Raw genomic sequence first — 19,984 nt, forward strand, 5'->3', positions numbered from 1 at the left:
AACTAACAGTAACAGAACATTTAAGCAGTTACTTACACTCTCCCATCCACTTGCTGGGGTCCATCATCAGTCGGGCCTTGGTGTCTTCTAGCTCCTCCATTAACACCTCATACTTTGCCCTCAGTTCTCTCACTTGCTGTTGCCTTCTCTCTAACATTTTCAGCTTATTGTTAAAATACAGCAGGCCCTAAGGGATATACAAAGATGTTTGATTACAGATGAGTTGAGTGAAGTGCCTATTAGTACACAGTTCAAGTTGGCACAGCATGAATTAGGAAAACTACCAGTAAAAGTCATTATAAAGCCTAAAAAAGAAACCATTGGCCACCTTAGTACTTATAGTTAGTCTTGTATAACCCTGCCCCCAAAGAATAAATGTTATTTTTGTTCAAAAACGTTTAAGACAAAGTCTTAAGCTGAGTTGTGCTGTGATGTGGGCATTGTTCAGATTTTACAGTATGATGTCAATTGTAGGTTGAATTATTATGATGATAATAACTGCTTTAGTACAGCCTATTGTGCTAATACTGAAACCTCGGTCACCATTAAAATGAGCTCACCTTGTCAACATCCTGGAATGGTTGCTGAAGACAAAATGGGGGGGGGAACAAATAAAACAAGTTAGCATGTTAAACAAGACAGAATATTATATGAATAGCAGATAGAAACAGTGTGTAAATATATACATAAACTGTAGACAAGGTTACTGATGCACGAGACACCAATGCTAATTTCAAAATAGCACAGAAAAGCAAAATTCTCATTCGGGCAGTGATGACTGGGAGAGAAAAAAAACAATAATTTTTCTCCTAATTGAAAGTGAAAATCAAACCGCCATAGGGCTGATTTAATATCTTCTCTTAACAAATCCCTGTCTGGCAGCAGCAAACGTGTGGGAGCAGTTAATGATCCACAGATGAAGAGTCAGCTATAAAAAGCAGTCAGGCGTCCAGTGATGAATGCAAGCAGTGAGCTGATTTGAGCTAGTGTTGGGCGCCCCTGCATTCATCACACATTCCCTGACCAATCTTCTCACACCATCTCCTTTTTTCTTTCTTAACCCCCCCCCCCCCCACACACACACATCAGCATCAGCAGTAAGCTGAGTCATCACTCATATCCAAACCAATTAACCCTCATCAGTAATTGCCTCCTGAACTCTTGACACTCCTTTGGAACGGTGCAAAAATACCATGCTATGGGAATCTGGACACAGACATTTGAACTCCTGGATTTGCCACTGAGCTAACTGAAGGTCAGACGTCTGAGACATCTAATAACTTGCTTGTTCTTTAAAAAGAAACTGGGAAGAAGCAAACTAAGACATTCCCACAACACAAGTCAATGTGACACGTCTTGGGCATGCATGGCATCAATGTCGCACATGGAAAGTATGGCCGAGGCTTAGCAAGAGGGATTAACGACACCTTGACCCAGACACAACATTATCTTAAACAAGTTCAGCGAGATGTTCGACTATGAAAAACAAGTGGGGGACGACCCTCTGCTTACCTCTGCAGTTTCCTCCTGACGCCGCCTCTGTAGCCGCTCCACATCATCGATCTCATACACCTTGATCTCAAAAGGCTCCTTCAGAGGTCCCGACATAGGGGGCAAGTCCACCCACTGCCCGGCTGTGGCCACCTTCTTCCCCAGGGAATTGGTTTCTGGCAGGGTTGCCGGGATAAGTCGTCTTCTCTGGAAGCCTACAAATACATGCATAAGGTCAGACAGGCACCAGTTGAGTTGTTGACATACAATGGTGTTATTTGCTGAGATTTATGAATAAATATGTATGAGTCTCACTCTGAGATGTAAAGTGATGCAAGGCCTTACATAGGCAAGCCGAGTTGTGGTGATTGCATATTTATGAGGGTTTCATGGGTTGCTATTCGATACACACACAGCCTGAATGAATTCAGGTTGGTTTAATGCACATGAATTCAAATGGTTATATATATATATACAGGGTTGCAAAAACCTGAACCAGCTCATTGCTGGTGATGTACAACTCATCTTATTTGATTATCACACAGTTCAAAGTTGTGTTGTTTGATATATGCATTATCATTTTCCCATATATGTATGAATAATGTATTCTGCTGATACAGGAGGAGAGAAAATCCAATGAAGCAGCAATTCGTGAATGTAATAAGAATGGATTCATGAAGGTAGAAGCGCTATATGGCTAATTTCCTAGGAGAGGGCATTTATTTCTGGATTTAATGTGTGTAGCTTCAAGGACATATACTGTTTGATAGATCGTACCAACACTCTTATTGCCAGTATGATAGGTGTGAATGTAACCTCTAACGGCACTCGCATTGGCTCATTTAAGGCCCAAAAACCCAAAATGAGATTCTCACCATTTGCTCTCTTCTTGGGAAACTTGGAGCTCCTTGTTCTGCCTGAAGACGACACGCCACTCTCGCTCATGGAGTCGTGGGCAGAGGAAGCGCTCCCTGTGGCCTCGCTGTCACGGATCATGCTCTCATATCCGCTGCTGCCACCACTGTGGTAGAACAGAGCTGTGCGGCCCATAGCCGGAGGCAGCTCCCCGCTCAACACACTACTGTTGTCGCTGCCATGGCCGCTGCTGTAGCGTTGAGGCCGCCTGGGTGCTGTGATTTTGCTGTATGGGGAGGGCAGGATGGCTATCGGGGATTTGTCCTCATTCACATTCACACCGCTGTCATTCCCGCTGTCTGAATCTCCTGCTCCTCTTATGTGTTTGCCTGATATGTTGCCTGTTGCGAGTTCGCTCACACGGCTGTTGGCAGCTCTCATGGCCTGCTTTGTGCCCATGATAGTTCCTCTCCCAGGCTTAGTGCTGACAGTAGCAGTGTTGGTTCGAGGAGCTGATGTCCGTCCTGATGGAGGGAGGTTAGCATTGGTATTTCTGGTCACAGGGGCGGCCAAAGATTTGGTGGAGGAGCTAAGGCCCTTGGAGCTGTTGACTGACAGTGAGCGTGCCTTACTACTATTAAGGGTTCCTAATGACCTGGGATTCACAGAAGCTTTAACCTGACCTGTTTTGCTAATACTTCCTCCACTTGGCGATGATGGGCAGGTAGCTATTGGAGAGCTGGATGAATTAGGAATTCCAAATCTAGGAATGGATCTGCTGGATTTGCTACTGCCGCTCCCCAGGCTTGTCCCACTATTCTCCCTACTAAGCGTCGGTCTGGAACCAGATAAGGACAGGCTTTCACATCTTTCCAGGGACATTTGACTGCCATAATGCTGCCCAGCCGCTCCTCTAGGCCCTCTGGCCTTCAGGCTGGAGGTAACTTTGGCTATGTTGAGACTGGAGGTTTTGAAACTGGTAGAGTCTGCTCTGTGGCGTACCTCAAGCTCATCCTCTGATACAGCTGTCCTTGCTCCAGAAGCCCGTCCTGCTTCCCCATATGCTGACTTTAAGGCACTTTGGGGCAGCAGGATCTTAGTCTTGTGGTCAAGACTAGACTTTCTCACTGGAGGAGGGGGAGGTGAGATGCAACCAGGTTTAGGGAGATTGCTCGCTTTCTGTGAAATGGCCTTGTTGTTTTTCCCCAGGGAGGAGTATTTAAGGCTTGTGGTCGATGCAATAATATCTTGAGATCCCTTGTAGTCTGCGGAAGAATGAATCACGGGCACTGTTCCCAAGGTGGTGGCACCTCGTCTCAGCTGAGGCATTTTGCTGGGTAGATTCTTGCTGGCTGACTTCTCACAGCCATCGACCACCCTCTGGGACGAGGTAGGCCCCTGCACCTTGGGTGGGCGAGGTACAGTGTTGCTGTTGTGTGTTGTCTTGCTGGTGGGGATACCACTGGGGGGATTTCGGAGAAATTTGCTGGTGCTGCTGGAGTCGGGAAGAGGATCTGAGTGATTGTCAACGCGCTGCCAAGGATCCTCCTGCTTAGCCTCTTGCCTTGGTGGCTCTCTGCTGCTACTACTATGAGAGATGGATGAGGTAGGTTTAATCTTCCTGGGAAGACTAGAGTGGACTATGGAGGGGCCCTGGGGAAGTTGGGACGAGCTAAGCGAGTGAGCTTTAGTTATTTTAGATGTGTATCCGAGGGAGCCTTTGGCTGATTCCGGAGATGGGGGGCATTTTGTCAAAGATAGTTTGCTTGAGGCAGCACTATCGCTATCATGTTCTGAAAAACTAAACCCACTGTCATTGAGGGAGTTCTTGGGATCTCTAGGAGAAGAGACACAATGAAACATATCCAGGGAATCAAAGTAAAAGGCGGCCTCTGGCCCCATGTGTTTGGCCTGTGGAAGGAAGACGTCCGATGAATGAGCCCCTTCACTTTCCAAGGTGCAGACACTAACCTCACTCAGCCAAGAGCTGATAGATGAACCCCTGCTATCTATACACGCTCCCTCCTGGAGGGGTGTGACCACTGCAATGTTCACCTCTGATCCTCCCATGGACGATGTGTAGGCGTCAAATTCATCATTGATGCTGCTGATGATGCTGACAGGTCGTGAACCAGAAGCTAGGGCCTGAAGGGAGCAGTCACTGTTAAAGCTGATAATGCTGGATGGCCGATCTCTATCTACAAGACTACCTATTGACAGTTCCTCCACCACGGTGAACACCAGCTCATCCTCTCCATTCAGCTCCACAGGCTGCTGCAAGGTCACAGTGGCTCTCAGGATGTCCCGATCTAGACATCTTTCCCTAAAGGTAGAGCGCACCTGGCACACTTCCACAGGAGATCTGAGCAGAGAGGAAGTGTAAGGATCCCGCCTTTTTACAGCCTGGTGGCTCATTCCTACAGGAGGCATTCTGGTGCTGGATCTTCCCACAGTGCCAGTGTTTTCCTTGCTGGGGTCTCTCTGCTGTGATGGTGGTGGGGCGGGCTTGGGCAAAGCTTTTTTGTTGAAGTACACCTTCTCTCTCACCACAGGCTCAGAGTCAGTCCCAGAAGCAGTTGTTAGTTTATTCGCGCTAACTATGTTTTCTGAAACAAAGGCTTTCTCACCATCAGCGCTTGTTCTGCACACATTTTGGACACTGTCTGAAGGTACCTCTTCTGCAGGTGTGCATTGCGCCATTGCATTGTCTAGTTTAGATGTTGTAGTGGGACTGCAGGGCGGATTTGTGGCACCAGATTTAGGGGATTGGTTTTCGGAGTCGCCCTCTTGAGTGTGAGAACTATTTGCTGCAGTATTTGGGGAAGCAGAACCTTCGCTCTCCTTAGAGATGTCGGTCTTGGGGCTAGCCGGGCCTCGCTTGACCTCTCCAACAAAGGCAGTGGGTTGTTCACTGCCGTCTATACACTCTAGCCTCTCCTGCAGCTCAGCAAATGTGTTGCATTTAAAGAACTGGTCCATAGAGCCCTCTTTTGTACACCTCCTTCTGTTCAGGGAGGGGATGATTGGAACAAAGGCAGGTGGGCCTTCGTTGTCACTAAGCTCCCTGTCCGAGAGGGCAGATCCACCAGGGCCCACATAGATGACGGTATCACAAGACTGTTCACTACTGGAGGAGTAGTCGGGGTCACTGAGCATGGAGGGCAGGTCTGGGTCCAGTGCCACGGTCCGAGGGTGGAACGGCCTGAGGTGGGGCGGCCGGCGGATCCTCCCCTCCTCACAGGAACTGTCCCCTCCAGATGAACTGGATGCATACTGTAAAGTGTAAAGCAGAGATAAAGCAGAAGAGAAGTTAGTCTTTTGGGTTTTAAATATATTCTAATTAAGAGATGACAGTAATGTGATTCTATCGTCTTACATTATTAATATAACATTCATTCCTTTTTACAAAAACGTTTTAATCCTTAGTAGATTCATTTCCTCAACGATTTCATATTGAAATCAATCAATGGGTAATTTTTCATTTCTATGAAATTACCTGTCGATATTTATCTAAAGGTTAAAAGTGCACATCAATAGTCACACAGAAATTAATGTCAATAAACTGCTGTATGTAGACTGTGTTATAATCATGTCTGGGACTGGTACCAAATAAATACATGCTGTCATTCCCCCTAATTATCTGGAGCATATATTTCCCTAATCCAAAGGAATGTATTACACACTTCCTCGGGCAGTGCTATTGATTACATGATTATGCGTTGAGGAGCCTCGAAAAACTAGCTCTGAGTTAGTGCACTAATAATCTTTCATTTGCAGAAGCATTCACACATTCGTTTGGTTAATAGCTACTAAATTGCAGGGGGATGAAAGATTTAGGGACGTGAGTCGTGGCATGAAATATGATTAATGCTATCAAAGTGGCACACGCACATTAAGATTGTAATTGCTGTTATAGCAACACTTAAATATAATGTTGAATTACCAATTACTCTGCATTTATAAACAAAACCATTAGATGTAGCAAAGCTATTACCTAAATCATTATTTAGAAGTGTAATTGAAGTTGCTGAACAACTATGTTGTTAACTTCTAAATATGTACAACTGATATTCATGCATATTGAATACAATATTTCAATATCAGTTTATTACTTCATATTTATCAGTGCTTTTTAAGCTATCCTTGTACCTTTGTTTTTTTCTTCCTCATGCGGTGGATGCGGGATGCCAGCTGGATAGTGGTGAGTGAGTCAGCATAGTTGGCGGGGGATTCAGAGATGTGGGCGATCATGGTGGTTCTGCAGTTAATGTTGCCAAGGGACTCCCTCAACAGCATTGTCAGTTTGCTGTCCCTACAGGGTGCATAACACTGTTATTAACAAACAGCATGGTAGTATTTCAAAAGAACAATAACGGTAGCCGAAATGAGCTCAGGAGGAGCCATTTTAAGTTCACTGAGCTGACAAATACTGAGCTGATGTCATTAGTCTTGTCATACCTGAGTTCCTTTAATATAATCTTGTGCAACAACAGGGAAAGCTATTATACAATGCTAACTAAACAAACTAGATAAACGTTCAGACAGAAAACCTGCAAGACTGATGACACATGCAGCAACTTGCCTGAAAGTATTACTTATAACACAACTTTACAGAGGCTAAGACACAGTAAGAGAGGCTGTAAAACTAATGGTGCATTTCTTACCTGTAAGGTACATGTTTTGCTCCATTTGCCAAAGCCATGATGACATTTCCTAATGCGTTGAGAGAAAGACACAAGCCTCCCCCTCCGTCTCTGCTTTTACTAAGGACCTTTTCACAGCTTCCCAGGTCGATGAGGTGCAGCCTGCTCCGTCCGCCTGACACTGTGCCAAAAAGAGAAGAAGAACCAGGTGAACACAGGCCAGACACTCCCTCTCTGAAGTCAGTTCCTCACGCATAGTGCTATGATGACAGGAGTGCCACTGCTCAGCCCAGAAGATTGTCAGAGTTCTGTGATTTATTTTTGTGTTAGTATTTTCACACGGAAGTGATTCAAATTGCAGCCTGACTGGTAAAGTCACACCAGATGTGTACCTCATGTTAACGAGGAGGCACATCCTCTTCATCTGATTCAAAATACAGCGAGAGGGAATTGGCTGTCATTGTAAAAATCACAGGGCAGCACATTGTTATGTGGAAGACTGATGTAATTGCTAGTGCAGCAGCAAAACATGAAGCTCCTGTCAGTGAGGCTTCACATCTTAATTTGCTGTTGATCAAAGCATAAGACATGCATACAAATACATTTCAGTCGTGCAGAGCCCACAACCTATTCATCCATAAACATTGCAAATAAGGGACTTGTCTGCTCTATTCATACTTATAGTAAACTTTTCTGCCATCAACATCACCACAAAATCACCTTATTACATTCAGTGTATAATGGAAGTCCCCTTTGAAAAACTGTAATCAGGAGAGGAAACATCTAAAGAAATTATACTGCAGCTGTTCTATTTTTGAATACATATGTGAAACTATGTGTAAAAGTGCTATATAATCGATCAATGACCAAAGTAGTTTATTGCATACATGTGAGGTGGTTACTTGTTGGAACATGGCTAGTGGTGTAAATGCAGTAATTCATTTCTACTAACTTCCTCCCTTGCCACTCTTCTCCATGCGGTACTGGTAAATGTGCAGAGTGAACAGCATGTGGGAGTTCCTTCGCTCGTCCTCCTCAACGCTGGGTCTGCTGGTGCTGCGTGCGGAGATGGCCGCATCAAGGAAGAGGGCGGCTTTCTCAGCCGTCGGGGCACGAAGCTCACTCTGATTCTGGAGCTGTGGGGGGAGGAAGAGATGGAGAACAGGGTTAGGGTTGAGCAATGAAGGCCACATAGGGCTTGAGAAAGAGGACGGATGTGAAAAGGATACCAGGGAAGAGAGGAAAGAGAATGAGACGGGAGCCAATTAGTAGGACCCCAGCACACATTTCTTGCCCATTAGATTGGGTCTCGGGGGCGATTAAAACAGCAGATATGCACACAGAGGGAGGAGGATTAGGAGAGGTAATGGTGGAGCAGGAGGCAGGGGCACTTCCCTCACCATGGATGTGATGATGTTGGTGGTGAGATACAGAAAGAGAAGAGGGGCAAAGGAGGAGGTAAAAGAGAGAGAGAAGGCGGGGGGCATCATGAAGGGAGCCCACATGTGGCTGTTGAGAGGGCGAAGCAAGAAGGCGCTTCACAGAATTACACAGCCTTTGAAGTCCATACAGATCCCCCAAAAACAACATCTGACAGCGACACCTGTGAGTGCCTGCAATCATACAGTCCTCCCCCATCGCCCGATAATGCTTCTATTGTGCTGCAGAGGGCCAGCAATAACATATGGGTAATAGATGCTGATGGATGCTGACAGAGGAGTCAATACAAAGGTAAGAAGACAGCCATCAATACCACAGATGAGTTTGGTGGAAATATAAAGGGAGGATTTGAGAGAGAGTCAGGATAGAGCGAGGTGGACTGGGAAGTACAAAAAGAGATGAAAAAACACACATACACACAAGAGCACTCACAAGTGAAAGTCAAATATCTTTTAGAGAGGAAGAGGTGGATCATAGACAGACAAAGATCAATACTCAGTCAGACTAAGACTGTAAACCCACAGAGAGAATGGAAGGCTCAGGGAACAAAGAAAGAGTGGAGAGGTGTTTCTCACTTGAGTGCCACAGATTGGATCCTCTCTCAGACTGATGCCAGGGGACTGGCCCTCCTGCAGGCTGCCGCTGGACACGTCAGACAGCAAGTCCTTCAGCTCCTCATCTTTCCCAAAGATTTCCACAGCAGACACTCGAACGGAGAAGCGGGTGCCCGTCTTCTCCTTGCGCTCATTGATGAGCTTGAAGAGCCAGGAAATGGCACAGGGCACAATGCCTAGGCTCTGAGTGGAGCTGTCTTTGCCAATCATGGTGTATGTCTTGCCTGGGGATGTGTGAAAGAGAGAGGGGGATGAATATGGAAATACTGCCTTGTGCTTGAAAGCAAGCTACTCTCACTATATGTTCAACATTAAAATGAGTTCTCTCATCAAGCTGTCTCGAATGCACAGTGAGTTGGAAAACTAATAGACAAGAACATGAGATATGTTCTGATGGTTATAATATACAAGTGATTATAAAAATAATAATAGGGGCTGATGTGGGGCTTTCGAGGTAGTATCCAGTAAATGTAAACTAAAAAGACTCTACTCCAAGGACTCATTCCAGAATCAGTCATTCTGCCTGAGAGCACTGCCCAGGCCAATTACTAAGATTTTAATTACAGACTGAGCCCTGAAGCATGGATGCAGCACTTTACCCCTCATCCCCAACCCGGACTCACTACCCATTTCTTTCCTCCAATCTCCCATTCCTTGACTCACCCCAGTGCACTGCTAAGCCAATTGTGGACAATCAAGGGCAGCTAACAAAGAGCAATGAGAGTTTTCTTCGGCTAACAAAGGCTCTTGTTTAATCTCTTGCCAGTGGAGGAGCTTACCGAGCTTGACTTGGCCGAAGCAGAAGATGCAACCGTCTGCACCGTTCACCACAGACTGGATGACCTCGGCTACTGTCCCTGAACACACCTCAGCCTGTGGAAACACAAACAGCATCCACACAGTCAATTTACAGTTTAACTACATCCAAGACTTTCAAACTGGCATACAGAGAACAATGAATCCAAAACGATATCCTATAAACTAAACAGTTATTATGCATTGGTTACACAGAATCACATTAATGGTTTGAGTGTTTTTCATCACTCAGGAGTGTGTGTGCTGCAACTTGCGGCTCATTCTTTGCAATCCGTTTCAGCATGGGTCCTCTGGGGCAGTGCTTTTGCAGCAGAGGCCCCTTCCCATACATCACACTGCAAACAAGACCTCCAACAGCAGAACAGCCTGCCGCTACTGTTAGCCACCAGCAGTGCTGTCCCAGCGGCACAATCTAGCAGCTTGGCCTCAGCTCTCCAGCAGCAACATTTGGGCTTTAGCTATCAGCAGCTTACTTAGGAAAATACTTGCTCCATGTAGGTGGCATGATATAAGATCTGAGGCTCTCATTGCTACAGAGACACAATACTCTCTCATCTGCTCTCATAGCTATTTAGAGTTTACAGCACCATGGGGAAATGCAAAAAATACTTGACCTCAGATTTCTTTTTTAGGAAATGTTGCAATGAGTGACATATATACAATTATTCCATTAAAAGACTATGGTGTTTGTTTTAAACTGTGGAGAGAGCCAAACTGGTCTGCATATAGTAAACATGTATCTGACCTTTGTCTTTGATCTCCGTGGGTATGCCTGCTGTGTGTTACAGAGGGTTGAGGTCAGATATAGCTGTTCTATGAAAGGAGAGGTTAGATATAACTTGGGTGGATTCAAATCATTCCCCAGGGGGCTTAAAAGGCCCAGCTGTTAGGCCCACACTGGTAAGAATGCCCCCTGACCCAAGACAGGCATTTTTTCTCTAAGCCCCCGGTCACACCCTGCCAGCATGAAGACATCCCTTTGCCCTTGAGAGGCTGAATTCCAACACGACTCCTTAAAAAAAAAAAACATGGTAAACTCGCACCAACACACATATAGTACACCTTCCCTGCTGGCACTTACTTGTGAGGCATCCTGGGTAAAAACGGCATCGAAGGCAAATATCTTTGGGACGGCCACAGTGGCAGATCTCCTGTGTCCTGAGCTGGAGTGTGGGCTGGACGCAGGGTCGTAGAGGGTGAGCTGCTTCTTCCTGCTGTCCACTTTCAAGAAGGACTGAGACTCTGAGGAGTCTGCAGTCTCCAGGGACGGACAGATACGCATCATCACTTTCACCTGAACCACAGAGGGAGGTAGATAAGCAGAAGAAAAGGCTGGATTAGAAAGTGAAAAAGCATAAAACATGAAAAATGTGCAGACGGAGTGGGATTTAAGGAAGCATTTTTCAGGTTAAGCACGGAGAGTAACACAATTGCAGGCTGAGCTTTGCAAATTCTACTGGCAGTGCACTAGCAGAGGAAAGAGAAATCACGTATGTTACGTTTTTTAAATATAAGTTTTAGGTATCCAAAATGAAAGCTGCATTGTGCATTAACATCACATCCACTATGTCAAATTTGATGGACATCGGCGGTTTCCATGGAAACACCCAGTCTACCATTGACTGGTGAACCTGATGGGTCAACACACTGCCTAAACCAGCAAAGTGCGTATTGAAAGTCGCAGCAGAAAATGGTGGAAATTAATGTGTGTGAAGTGCCACGCTGGGGGATTATCCCTCGAAGCGGGGTTTGTTTTTCTGGACCGGTAGCAGCTCACCAGCATGTGAGTGCAGGAGCATATGGCCCCCCCTCTTTTTCCACCTACATACTCTTCCTTCTTTCTCCTCTCCCTCCCCTCTGTGGTCTGGAAAATGGCAGCTCTACATTAAGAAGCTCGAAACATACCCTGTTGCATATCTGGGGCGTGACATTCATAACGTGAGCTTACAGTCTTAACACATTCCACAGGTCAGGGTACAGTTCATCATGCCCGCATGACACGCTAAAAAGGATAGCGGCTTAAATCTAAAGATGTTGATTCGGCACTGCTCTGACAAGCCCATTCATGTCTAACGTCATTGCCATGGTTACAGGAGTGAGGTCATTCTGCCAGTTGTGTATAGTGGCACCTCTTACAAACAAAATCACACATTTAACCATTTCCAGCCTCTACATGCGGTGAGGATGTACTGAATGTGTGTTTTGTGGGTGTGGCCGTGCTTGTGACAATCCATTTTACTTTCAATTTGCCTTCTTTTGTATTGCTGACAACTCTATATTGCCTCATGGTCAGAAATACTCCTCGAATATATCTCCAAAGGCACTGTGGGAATGTATCTGTGACTGACAGGAGACATGAACAGCTTGTGGGATATGTATAGAAGTCTCTCCTGACAGCTCCCTGAGTGTTTAGTGTTGTGCCTAGCATTGTATCAACAGAACAGTTTCTATATCTTTTAGTATATGTGAAAGGCAACTCCATCCTGATCCATTTCAAAGCTTTTTGAAAAAATACCTAAGAAGCCTCTCAGGCATTGAAAGAAAAACCTTAAAACTAACTCCCGTCTCTTTTTGACAGACTGTCTCACTCAGCCTGGGACTCTCCACCGTCTTCACGCCTACACAAAAGGCCCATTCTTCCCACGACTAGTATATAAATATTTCTACAGACGTAGGCTCCAGCTCTCTGAAACAATGTCAGTGGAAATCCCTTTCTTTCAGTGAGTGAATTCATCCTGCATTCTGAAGGCCAAGTGCAAAGTCTCTTTACACTCCGTAGGGAGCCGTTATTGTGACTGACGTGTGCATATGTTGAGTAAATTACATTTGCTATGACATTTAAACTGGGCTTCTACATATGACTACCGAGTGTCTGTCGACCAGACAGAGGCTACCAGGCAAGCTAATGTCACAGTTTTATTTATGTTGGCAGAGATCAGATACTGCAGGCCACAGAGGACTGGCTGCAGTATTTTCACACCTCGGACTCTGTGCTAATGGCCCTGTTTCTGTGTCCCTTGATCCCCCCAGAAAATCCATTAGTGTGGCTTGGCATTCCTCTAACCACTCAACAGTCAATGTCTGGAAGAACTGTGTTGAGGTCAAAAGTGGAAGTGACACACATACGGTTGATGGAAACAAGACATTCACCAGAGTCTTAGATTGAATATAAAACAGTCACAAGCTAAATCCAAACCATGTAGGGTACATCAAATGTTATTACCACTGTGATTCCACAAAGGAAAAGAGAGAAACAGGGACAAAGAATTTGCATTGATGTATTTGCTTTACAATAACCTGAAAATCAGGGCTTGAAACATTGTCATAAATCTTGATTTCCCTTTCAAACCATCCCCTTTAGCGGCACAGATGTGTAGTATACCTCAGGTGTGGGCTTGAGTAGGCTTGTTAATAACACTGGTTTTTATGAAGTCTTCGTCTGAATGGAAGATTTAATATGTGTCAAAATCTCAACCGTCTTGATACCTGACAACAGAAGCGAGCACTTCCTATCCAGGTGGGATCTAATCTTGTTAGGGGACTTCTTCTGCCTCAGAAATACAGGACGCCGCTCAGACAAACAATACCAAATAAACCACAAAGGAAGAGCGATGTGTTTATACAGCTTTGTTTAATGACCGTCCTACTGCTGCCAGCCTGACTTTCATCATTGCACACTGTACCTAAAAGGGAATTAAAGACCCTGCTGTTCAACGTGTCCTCAGTGTTGTGGATTATAGTTCTTTCTGTCTTTCTGTTTTCAGACAGAGGAATGCTGTTCTCACAAACGGCATGAATTCATGACATTCCAGTAGGCTTATCTGACTGCATCTGCATGGACTGGACCAGACGGCACGCTGCCTGCGGACCAGTGTGTCACCACCCTGCATTCTCCCCTTTAAATAGGGGTCTGTGTGGATCTGTGTGTGGGTGTGGTTGTGTAGCAGGGGGGTTAATAGGGCTTAAATGAGCAGAGTCTCCATGTTTATGTACTTTACAAGCATTGGAGTTATGCATTCAAGTCTCACCTTTCCCATCCCTGGGTTCTCTTTCACTTTGGACACGGCTCGGAGCAGGCATGGCGGGGCAGCGGGCGGCGAGACCTGCAGGATGCCGCTGAAGTTGGTGGGGTAAATGGAGGGCTCCTGCGGGTGGAGCAGTGAGGGCTGGTGCTTCTTCCGCTTAGAGGACAGGTTCAGCTTCTGAGCTGCCCTGCAAAGAGAGAAAAAATAACGCTTTGAGGTTGAAGCTAAACTTAGAAACCACAAATCCAAACAGTTCATACATAAGCAAATCTTTTTGTGTAGTCCTCTTATGTTTTCTCACAGCAGGGTACCAAGCAACGTTTTTATAAGGGTGTGCTGCAAAGCCTTTAGAAATCCCACGCTGAAACAGTAACATAAAGGTCAACAATCTCATTTGAGTTCCCCTAAAGAAAACAATGTCAGCAGGAGAGCTACATGGTGCCACCACTCCGACCATTTCCCACTCTAAAACTGAGGTTTCTTACAACTCCCACCTCAAACTCCCCTGCCAAGAATGATAATGCTTCAGCCCCTCCACGTCAACTGGAGCAGGTAGAGTGCACTTATACCTTGATTTTGCTATAGAAACTGCAAATCCATAAGAAAAGTTATTACCAGGCAAGGCTCTTTGCCTGTCAGAGACTAAATGAAGGCTGTGGTAAACACATGCATTCATCTTGATCAAACACAAAACAATTGTCATAGACATGACAGGAGAGTAATGCCGAAACGCTGCCCTCTGGGATACAGTCATGTCTATCTCTGTTACCAAAGCAAAACAATTACAATAGTGTTCACCCATTATTTTAAGTCAAAGCTTGTGCTGTTTGAAGGGATTTTTGATCATTTCCATCAGACTTGTTGGCCAGAACCAGCAGCTGAGAGCCAGGCAGGTAAACCCAACTCTCTCTTTATTAGGCATGTCTGCCTGATGAGTTCTGCTGTGCTGGCATCCAACAGAACCCTCAGCTGTAACTGAATCCAGCTTTTTGACAGTGCTCTAATTAAAATCCACTATCAACCTGGCCTCTTGTCTCCCAGAGTCGTGCTAGGGAGACATGGATTGGTCACAGGGCCAACTGAATCAGGCACATGCACTCCTTTCTGTCTAACCTCCTGAAACTCAAAGGACAGCACCAATAAGTCTGCACCGCCTGCAGGGAATCTGGCCAGACTTTAGAGTGGTTCCAGGTATGGCATCGCCCTGGATCAGCTAACACCGTTCCTCAGCTGGAAACTCAAGGTCAGGGAGGAAAGTAATACTCTGAGGAAATTCAATTGCACTCAAATGGTTTTCATTAAAGCAGTCAGATTTCATAGCGATGCGGGGCAGACAAAGATGTTATTGTCAACACTGGGGAGAGAGTGGCAAGCGGCATGAAAAGAAAATTAAAATGAGAGATGGAAAGATGAGAAATCTGCAGAGCAAGGGATAAAAGGAGAAGTAAAAGAAGCAGGGCATGTGAAAGAGCATAAAAAGGGCAGAGCCACGTGTGTCCCGGTGAGCAGTTTCCTAATAGGCCAGCCTGAGCTCATTAGCCCTGCTCTGGGCTCCGGACAGAACTGGGTGGGCTGCTGACAAAAAGACAACCCCCCCTTCCACTTCCCTCTCCCTGCGTCCTGGAGTGACAACCGGCCCCCCTCGTCTCCTCAACACTCCCCTCTCCACTGTGCGCCCCCTGCAGCGACAGCCCAAGAGCACAATCAGGGAACACACTGCCGGCTGATGGAATAATTATTGCATCCAAGGAGGCTACAGGAGAAGGCTCTCCCCAGGGAGCTGCCTATGTGTGATAGCATGCGAGACGGATCGTGTGACTGAAAAAAAAATGAGATGGAATAGATGAATGTGAGATGGAGAGAGAGAGAAAGGGGAAACTACACCGGAGTACACGTGGCTGCGTGCGACTACGTTTGTGTGTGTGCAGGCTGGAGAGTGTGTATGCGCATTTATGTGAGGTTTCCGCAGTCTTCATTCAAGATAAATGTACCCTGTCTCTCTGTCCCTGTCTCTCACTCCCTCTCGTTCACCTCATTCTGTCCCCCTTCCTCTTCTAGCAAAGAGATAAATCAAGCATCAAGAGTCACCATGAAGGGGAAAAGGGCAAGTATACTGTACTGATTTATAACAGTCTTGCTCACAACATAAAGCAGTGCTTGTAACCTTGAGGTTTTTTTCATGCTGCACAATGATGACCGGTGCACGTGTGTTCTTCAAGGTAGGTGAGGAAAAAAAAGATGATATTGCTGTTTTTTTCCCCCCCACAACAACCACATGCGCACAGGGAAATTAATTGCTTGTCACTTTCTCTCTCTATCTCTCCCTCGCTCCCTCCTTCCCTCTTCCTCTCGCTGCCTTTCCCTACTATATGATCAGTCAATGGAAAATAGGCGGTGAGGGGAGTCTCAGATTTCTTCGCCCACAACAGCTTGTCCACCTGTTCACTCCCAATCTCCATGCTAATGAAGCTGTTTTCCTACACAACTTGGTCTAAACGCTCAAAGGAAAACCTGTGCCTTTCAAGTTTGTACAAAATATTCCCACACTGTGTATACTCAAGCTGAACCACAGGTTTGTTTCAACATGCACCAGAAAAGAACATGCTGCAATGGTGTACTTACAGCTCCTTCCAATCCATTATCTGGCTTATGCTTATAGTCCAAAAACGGACAACCGATAGAGTTCAACTTTGCGGTCCATGTCTGTGTTGTCACTGTTCTCCATTACTTGCACATTTGACACGCCAGCACATGCAGTCGCAGAGAACAGAGCGAGGCGGGGCTGCTCACTAGTTGGGGCACTGGGGTCCTCTTTGCTCCGATCGCAATCATCGAGGTTCCACTTGATTTCACAGAGGTTTGTAAGAAGCTGGGGGGGCAGAGGGAGAACCAGGAGGAGGAGGAGGAGGAGGAGGAGGCGTGGGCGTCATACTAGCTAAATGGAACAAGCGCCAGGTGGGGCAGGGTGGAGGTGAGCAGACAGGAGGAGTAGCCTGCAGGAGCTTCACAGTGAGCAGGTAGTCCAGAGAGCTTTGTAGGAGGAAGGTAAGGAGAAGGTCAGGATGAGAAGGAGCACCTCCTCTGCTCATGCACCACTTAAGCACCTCTAACTCTCTCCATGCTTGTTCCTCCAGAAAAAGTTCAGCGTCAGTCTAGTGATGCAGAAACCCAGCAACAGCTTGCTCTCCAACTCGGTCTTTCACTCCTTCTCTCACATCCAATTCTGCATTCTTCCCAGAGGCAGCATGGTTGTCTCTCATTAAGTAAATCCACTGTGCTGTGTCTGCTGTGAGTGGCTTCAGGTCCTGATGCCCAGTTCCTTCCCAGAGTCTCTGCTGCGTACAGGCGGGAGGAGGGGGAGAGATTCAGCACGCTTGGCTGGACTGGAAGACTTCCTTGGCTGGCTGAGAATGAGGAGAATTCCTACTCCTGTTCCGCCTCTCGGTCCTTCCACTGCTATCGGAGAAATGCTGGCAGCTGTCCTGCCGTGTCTCTCTCTCTCCCTGCCTGCCTCTCTCTCTCTCACACACACACACTTACACACAGGCAAACTCCCTCCTCTCTCACTGCCGCCCTCCTCTCGCACTCTCTCTTTCTTTCCTCAGCCCAGCCCCTTTTCCCTCCGACTGCCAGACGAGGTGTCAGCGCTCGATTGCTGGCTGCTCGCGGCGCAATTTGCGAGTATTCTCTTTCTCTCTCAACCCCTTACACACACACACACACAAGCACATGTATGCCCCCCACCACACGTCACATGAATACTTAATGCATACAGGAGCCTTCTCTTCTTTTAGGGTCCCTCACTTCAAACAGATTTGGTTAGTATGCCTACAGTGCATGCATGCATGAGCACGAGAGAGTATGTGCGGCTAGTGAGTGTACACTTGTGCACATTTGTATTTTTTTTTTGCCTTTGTTGAAGGATGTAATTAGCCCGATGATTGAGAGTGTTATTAATCACGAGGAGAGACACACAGATAAGGGAGGATATACTTAAGAGCAGAAAGATGGATTGCCTGAATGAACGATGCTCTGAGTCAATTGGAAAGCTGAGAGAGATTAAAAAAAAGAGTGAAAGTGAGGGAGAGTAGGGGAGAGGACAAACAATGAACAAATGACATCTTAGAAAGGCAGATTTATGCGTGCCAGAGAGAAAGAGTGCAGTCAGTCAATGGTCAAGGGTAAAAAGGGGAATGAAAGCATGTGAGTGGGCGAGCGCCGGGGTGAGAGTACCCGGTATTCCCTGGGCTGCCAATTTACCAGTAAGCCCTCTCAGCCCCCGACCAGCCAGCCTTTTTGAAAGGCTGCTGCTTTGGCTGCAGAGTGCCTACTACAACATATCGGCAGACAGAGTGGGTGTGAGACTTGCTAGATGAAAGTACACAAACCCACACCAAGCTCTCTCTGCCTCTCTCCCTCCGACACAGTGCCCCTGATATGAACTCAGCTGGATTACATTTTGAAGGCAAAAAAACTGAAAACCCACCACTGCTTTTTTATTTGGAGAGCAAAGTATACTGTGGTAATAAAGCTGTTTGATATATCACATAACCTTTATCGTACTTCTTTGTCACGCTTACCTCTGCTTTTCTGCAGTGTGTCCAGATTCATTTGCCTTAGCTGGTCTGATTTTAAAGAGCAAGCCTCCTGAAGCTCTGCCACGTGCTACTTTTACACTTTGGATCCTGGCTGGCAACAGCAGATGAGTCTGAGACAATACTAATGTGCACACTGATCACTCGGACAATGCAACCGGTAATTATTCTCAGTTCATTGCTACAACCCTTATTGTGATTTCAAGTGTTATACATCAAAATGACGTCATAATGTGGAACAGCCACAGTTGGGAGGGTCCTGATAGCCTGTTAGCTCCATCACTGTCTCCTTATGAACAGACCTCAGGGACAGATAATGATTGTAATATATATAAATGAGCCAAAGCAAGACAGATGTAAAATCAAGGATCGTTTGCAATAAAAGGTCTCCTGTTGCCTTTGTTCAAGGAAGGACATCTAGATTTTGTCCTTACCTATAAAGGGAGTGACAGTGAGTGAGGAGGAGCAGGTCAATGACCGCAGAACAGAGAGAGGGTGCAAGCTGTGAGCGCCCGCTGCTTTCAAAGCCTCACTTTGGCCCCCTGTCAATAATAGCTCCAGTCCTCTTTTCAAGCTTTGTCAAATTACCAAGAGAAATTCCTCTGCCCCGGAGAATCATTAGCTGGTGCAACCATTAGCTTGTTTGTGCATTTGTCTCTGTTCTCCTAGCCAGCTATACACCTCTTAAGGTATCCCCGGTCTTTGGCCAATTACCATGTTTGCCACATACTGTATACTATCCTTGACATTTCCTTTCTGTGATTCTACTTATTTTCCCTCTGCAGACAAGATAAGAAAGCTCTGGCCATTCATGCAGGGATCAGATCATTGGGTCTGATACCAGGCTGCTTAACCTTTCACCCCCCCCCCACAGAGAGTCTGCCTCACACTGCTGATGATTAGCAGGTCGGCATAGCTCTTTATGAATGGAGATGGGAACACTGGGTTCCTGCCAGGCTCTACACCAGCGATTTTCAAAGTGTGAGGCGCGCCTCCCCGGGGGGGGGGGGCGCCAGAGAGCTTCAGGGGAGGCGGAGTGTGAGAAAAAGATAACGAGAAACAGTGAAATCTAGCTAGTTAACTTCAGCTAACTTTATGCGAGCGGCAACATGGATTGATTTTTTGTGAAGTTACCTAAAGTGAGAGAGGAGACGGCGTCTGGCAGAAAACGGAGTTACACGATTACTTGAAGCTAGGATTTTCATGGACCGGTCCTGGCAGGGGCGGACTGGCCATCTGTGTGGTCTGGAGAATCACAGAACGGCCGGTCGTCAGCGGGCCGTTGACGGCCGACACCGCCCTTTATTTTAATTTGAATAATACTTACTTTGATCAAAAGCAAGTACCGGTCAAGGCTGCAGCCAGAAGATGATCTGCGTTTATTCCTGTCTACATTGCATCCCCGCATCATCCGCCTGTGCGCATCAAAGACGCAGACTCATTGTTCCCACTAAAGTAGGGGTGAGTGTAATAAGGAGGCAAAGTTGACGTTCAGTGTGTTGCCG

General features: G+C 46.3%; 1 protein-coding gene across 2 annotated transcripts in view; it reads right to left on the reverse strand.

Moving 5' to 3' along the window:
* The window catches only part of kif26ab (kinesin family member 26Ab), a 68,586-nt gene that overhangs the window by 2,153 nt on the left and 46,449 nt on the right, over window positions 1-19,984 (reverse strand). The window contains exons 1-12 of one of the 2 annotated variants that reach the window (XM_034126212.1): window positions 16,507-17,366; window positions 13,888-14,071; window positions 10,941-11,153; window positions 9,823-9,916; window positions 9,005-9,267; window positions 7,942-8,125; window positions 7,011-7,170; window positions 6,496-6,658; window positions 2,367-5,619; window positions 1,513-1,706; window positions 561-584; window positions 37-187 (exon numbers count right to left, since the gene is read on the reverse strand). In XM_034126212.1, coding sequence (XP_033982103.1) covers window positions 37-187; window positions 561-584; window positions 1,513-1,706; window positions 2,367-5,619; window positions 6,496-6,658; window positions 7,011-7,170; window positions 7,942-8,125; window positions 9,005-9,267; window positions 9,823-9,916; window positions 10,941-11,153; window positions 13,888-14,071; window positions 16,507-16,523 — 4,900 coding nt within the window. In that variant the 5' untranslated portion in view covers window positions 16,524-17,366. Of the gene's footprint in view, window positions 1-36; window positions 188-560; window positions 585-1,512; window positions 1,707-2,366; window positions 5,620-6,495; window positions 6,659-7,010; window positions 7,171-7,941; window positions 8,126-9,004; window positions 9,268-9,822; window positions 9,917-10,940; window positions 11,154-13,887; window positions 14,072-16,506; window positions 17,367-19,984 lie in introns of those variants that run through there. The other variant, XM_034126204.1, reaches the window with a different exon arrangement.

This window comes from Trematomus bernacchii, unplaced genomic scaffold (assembly GCF_902827165.1).
Source record: "Trematomus bernacchii unplaced genomic scaffold, fTreBer1.1, whole genome shotgun sequence".
Taxonomy (NCBI): Eukaryota; Metazoa; Chordata; class Actinopteri; order Perciformes; family Nototheniidae; genus Trematomus; species Trematomus bernacchii.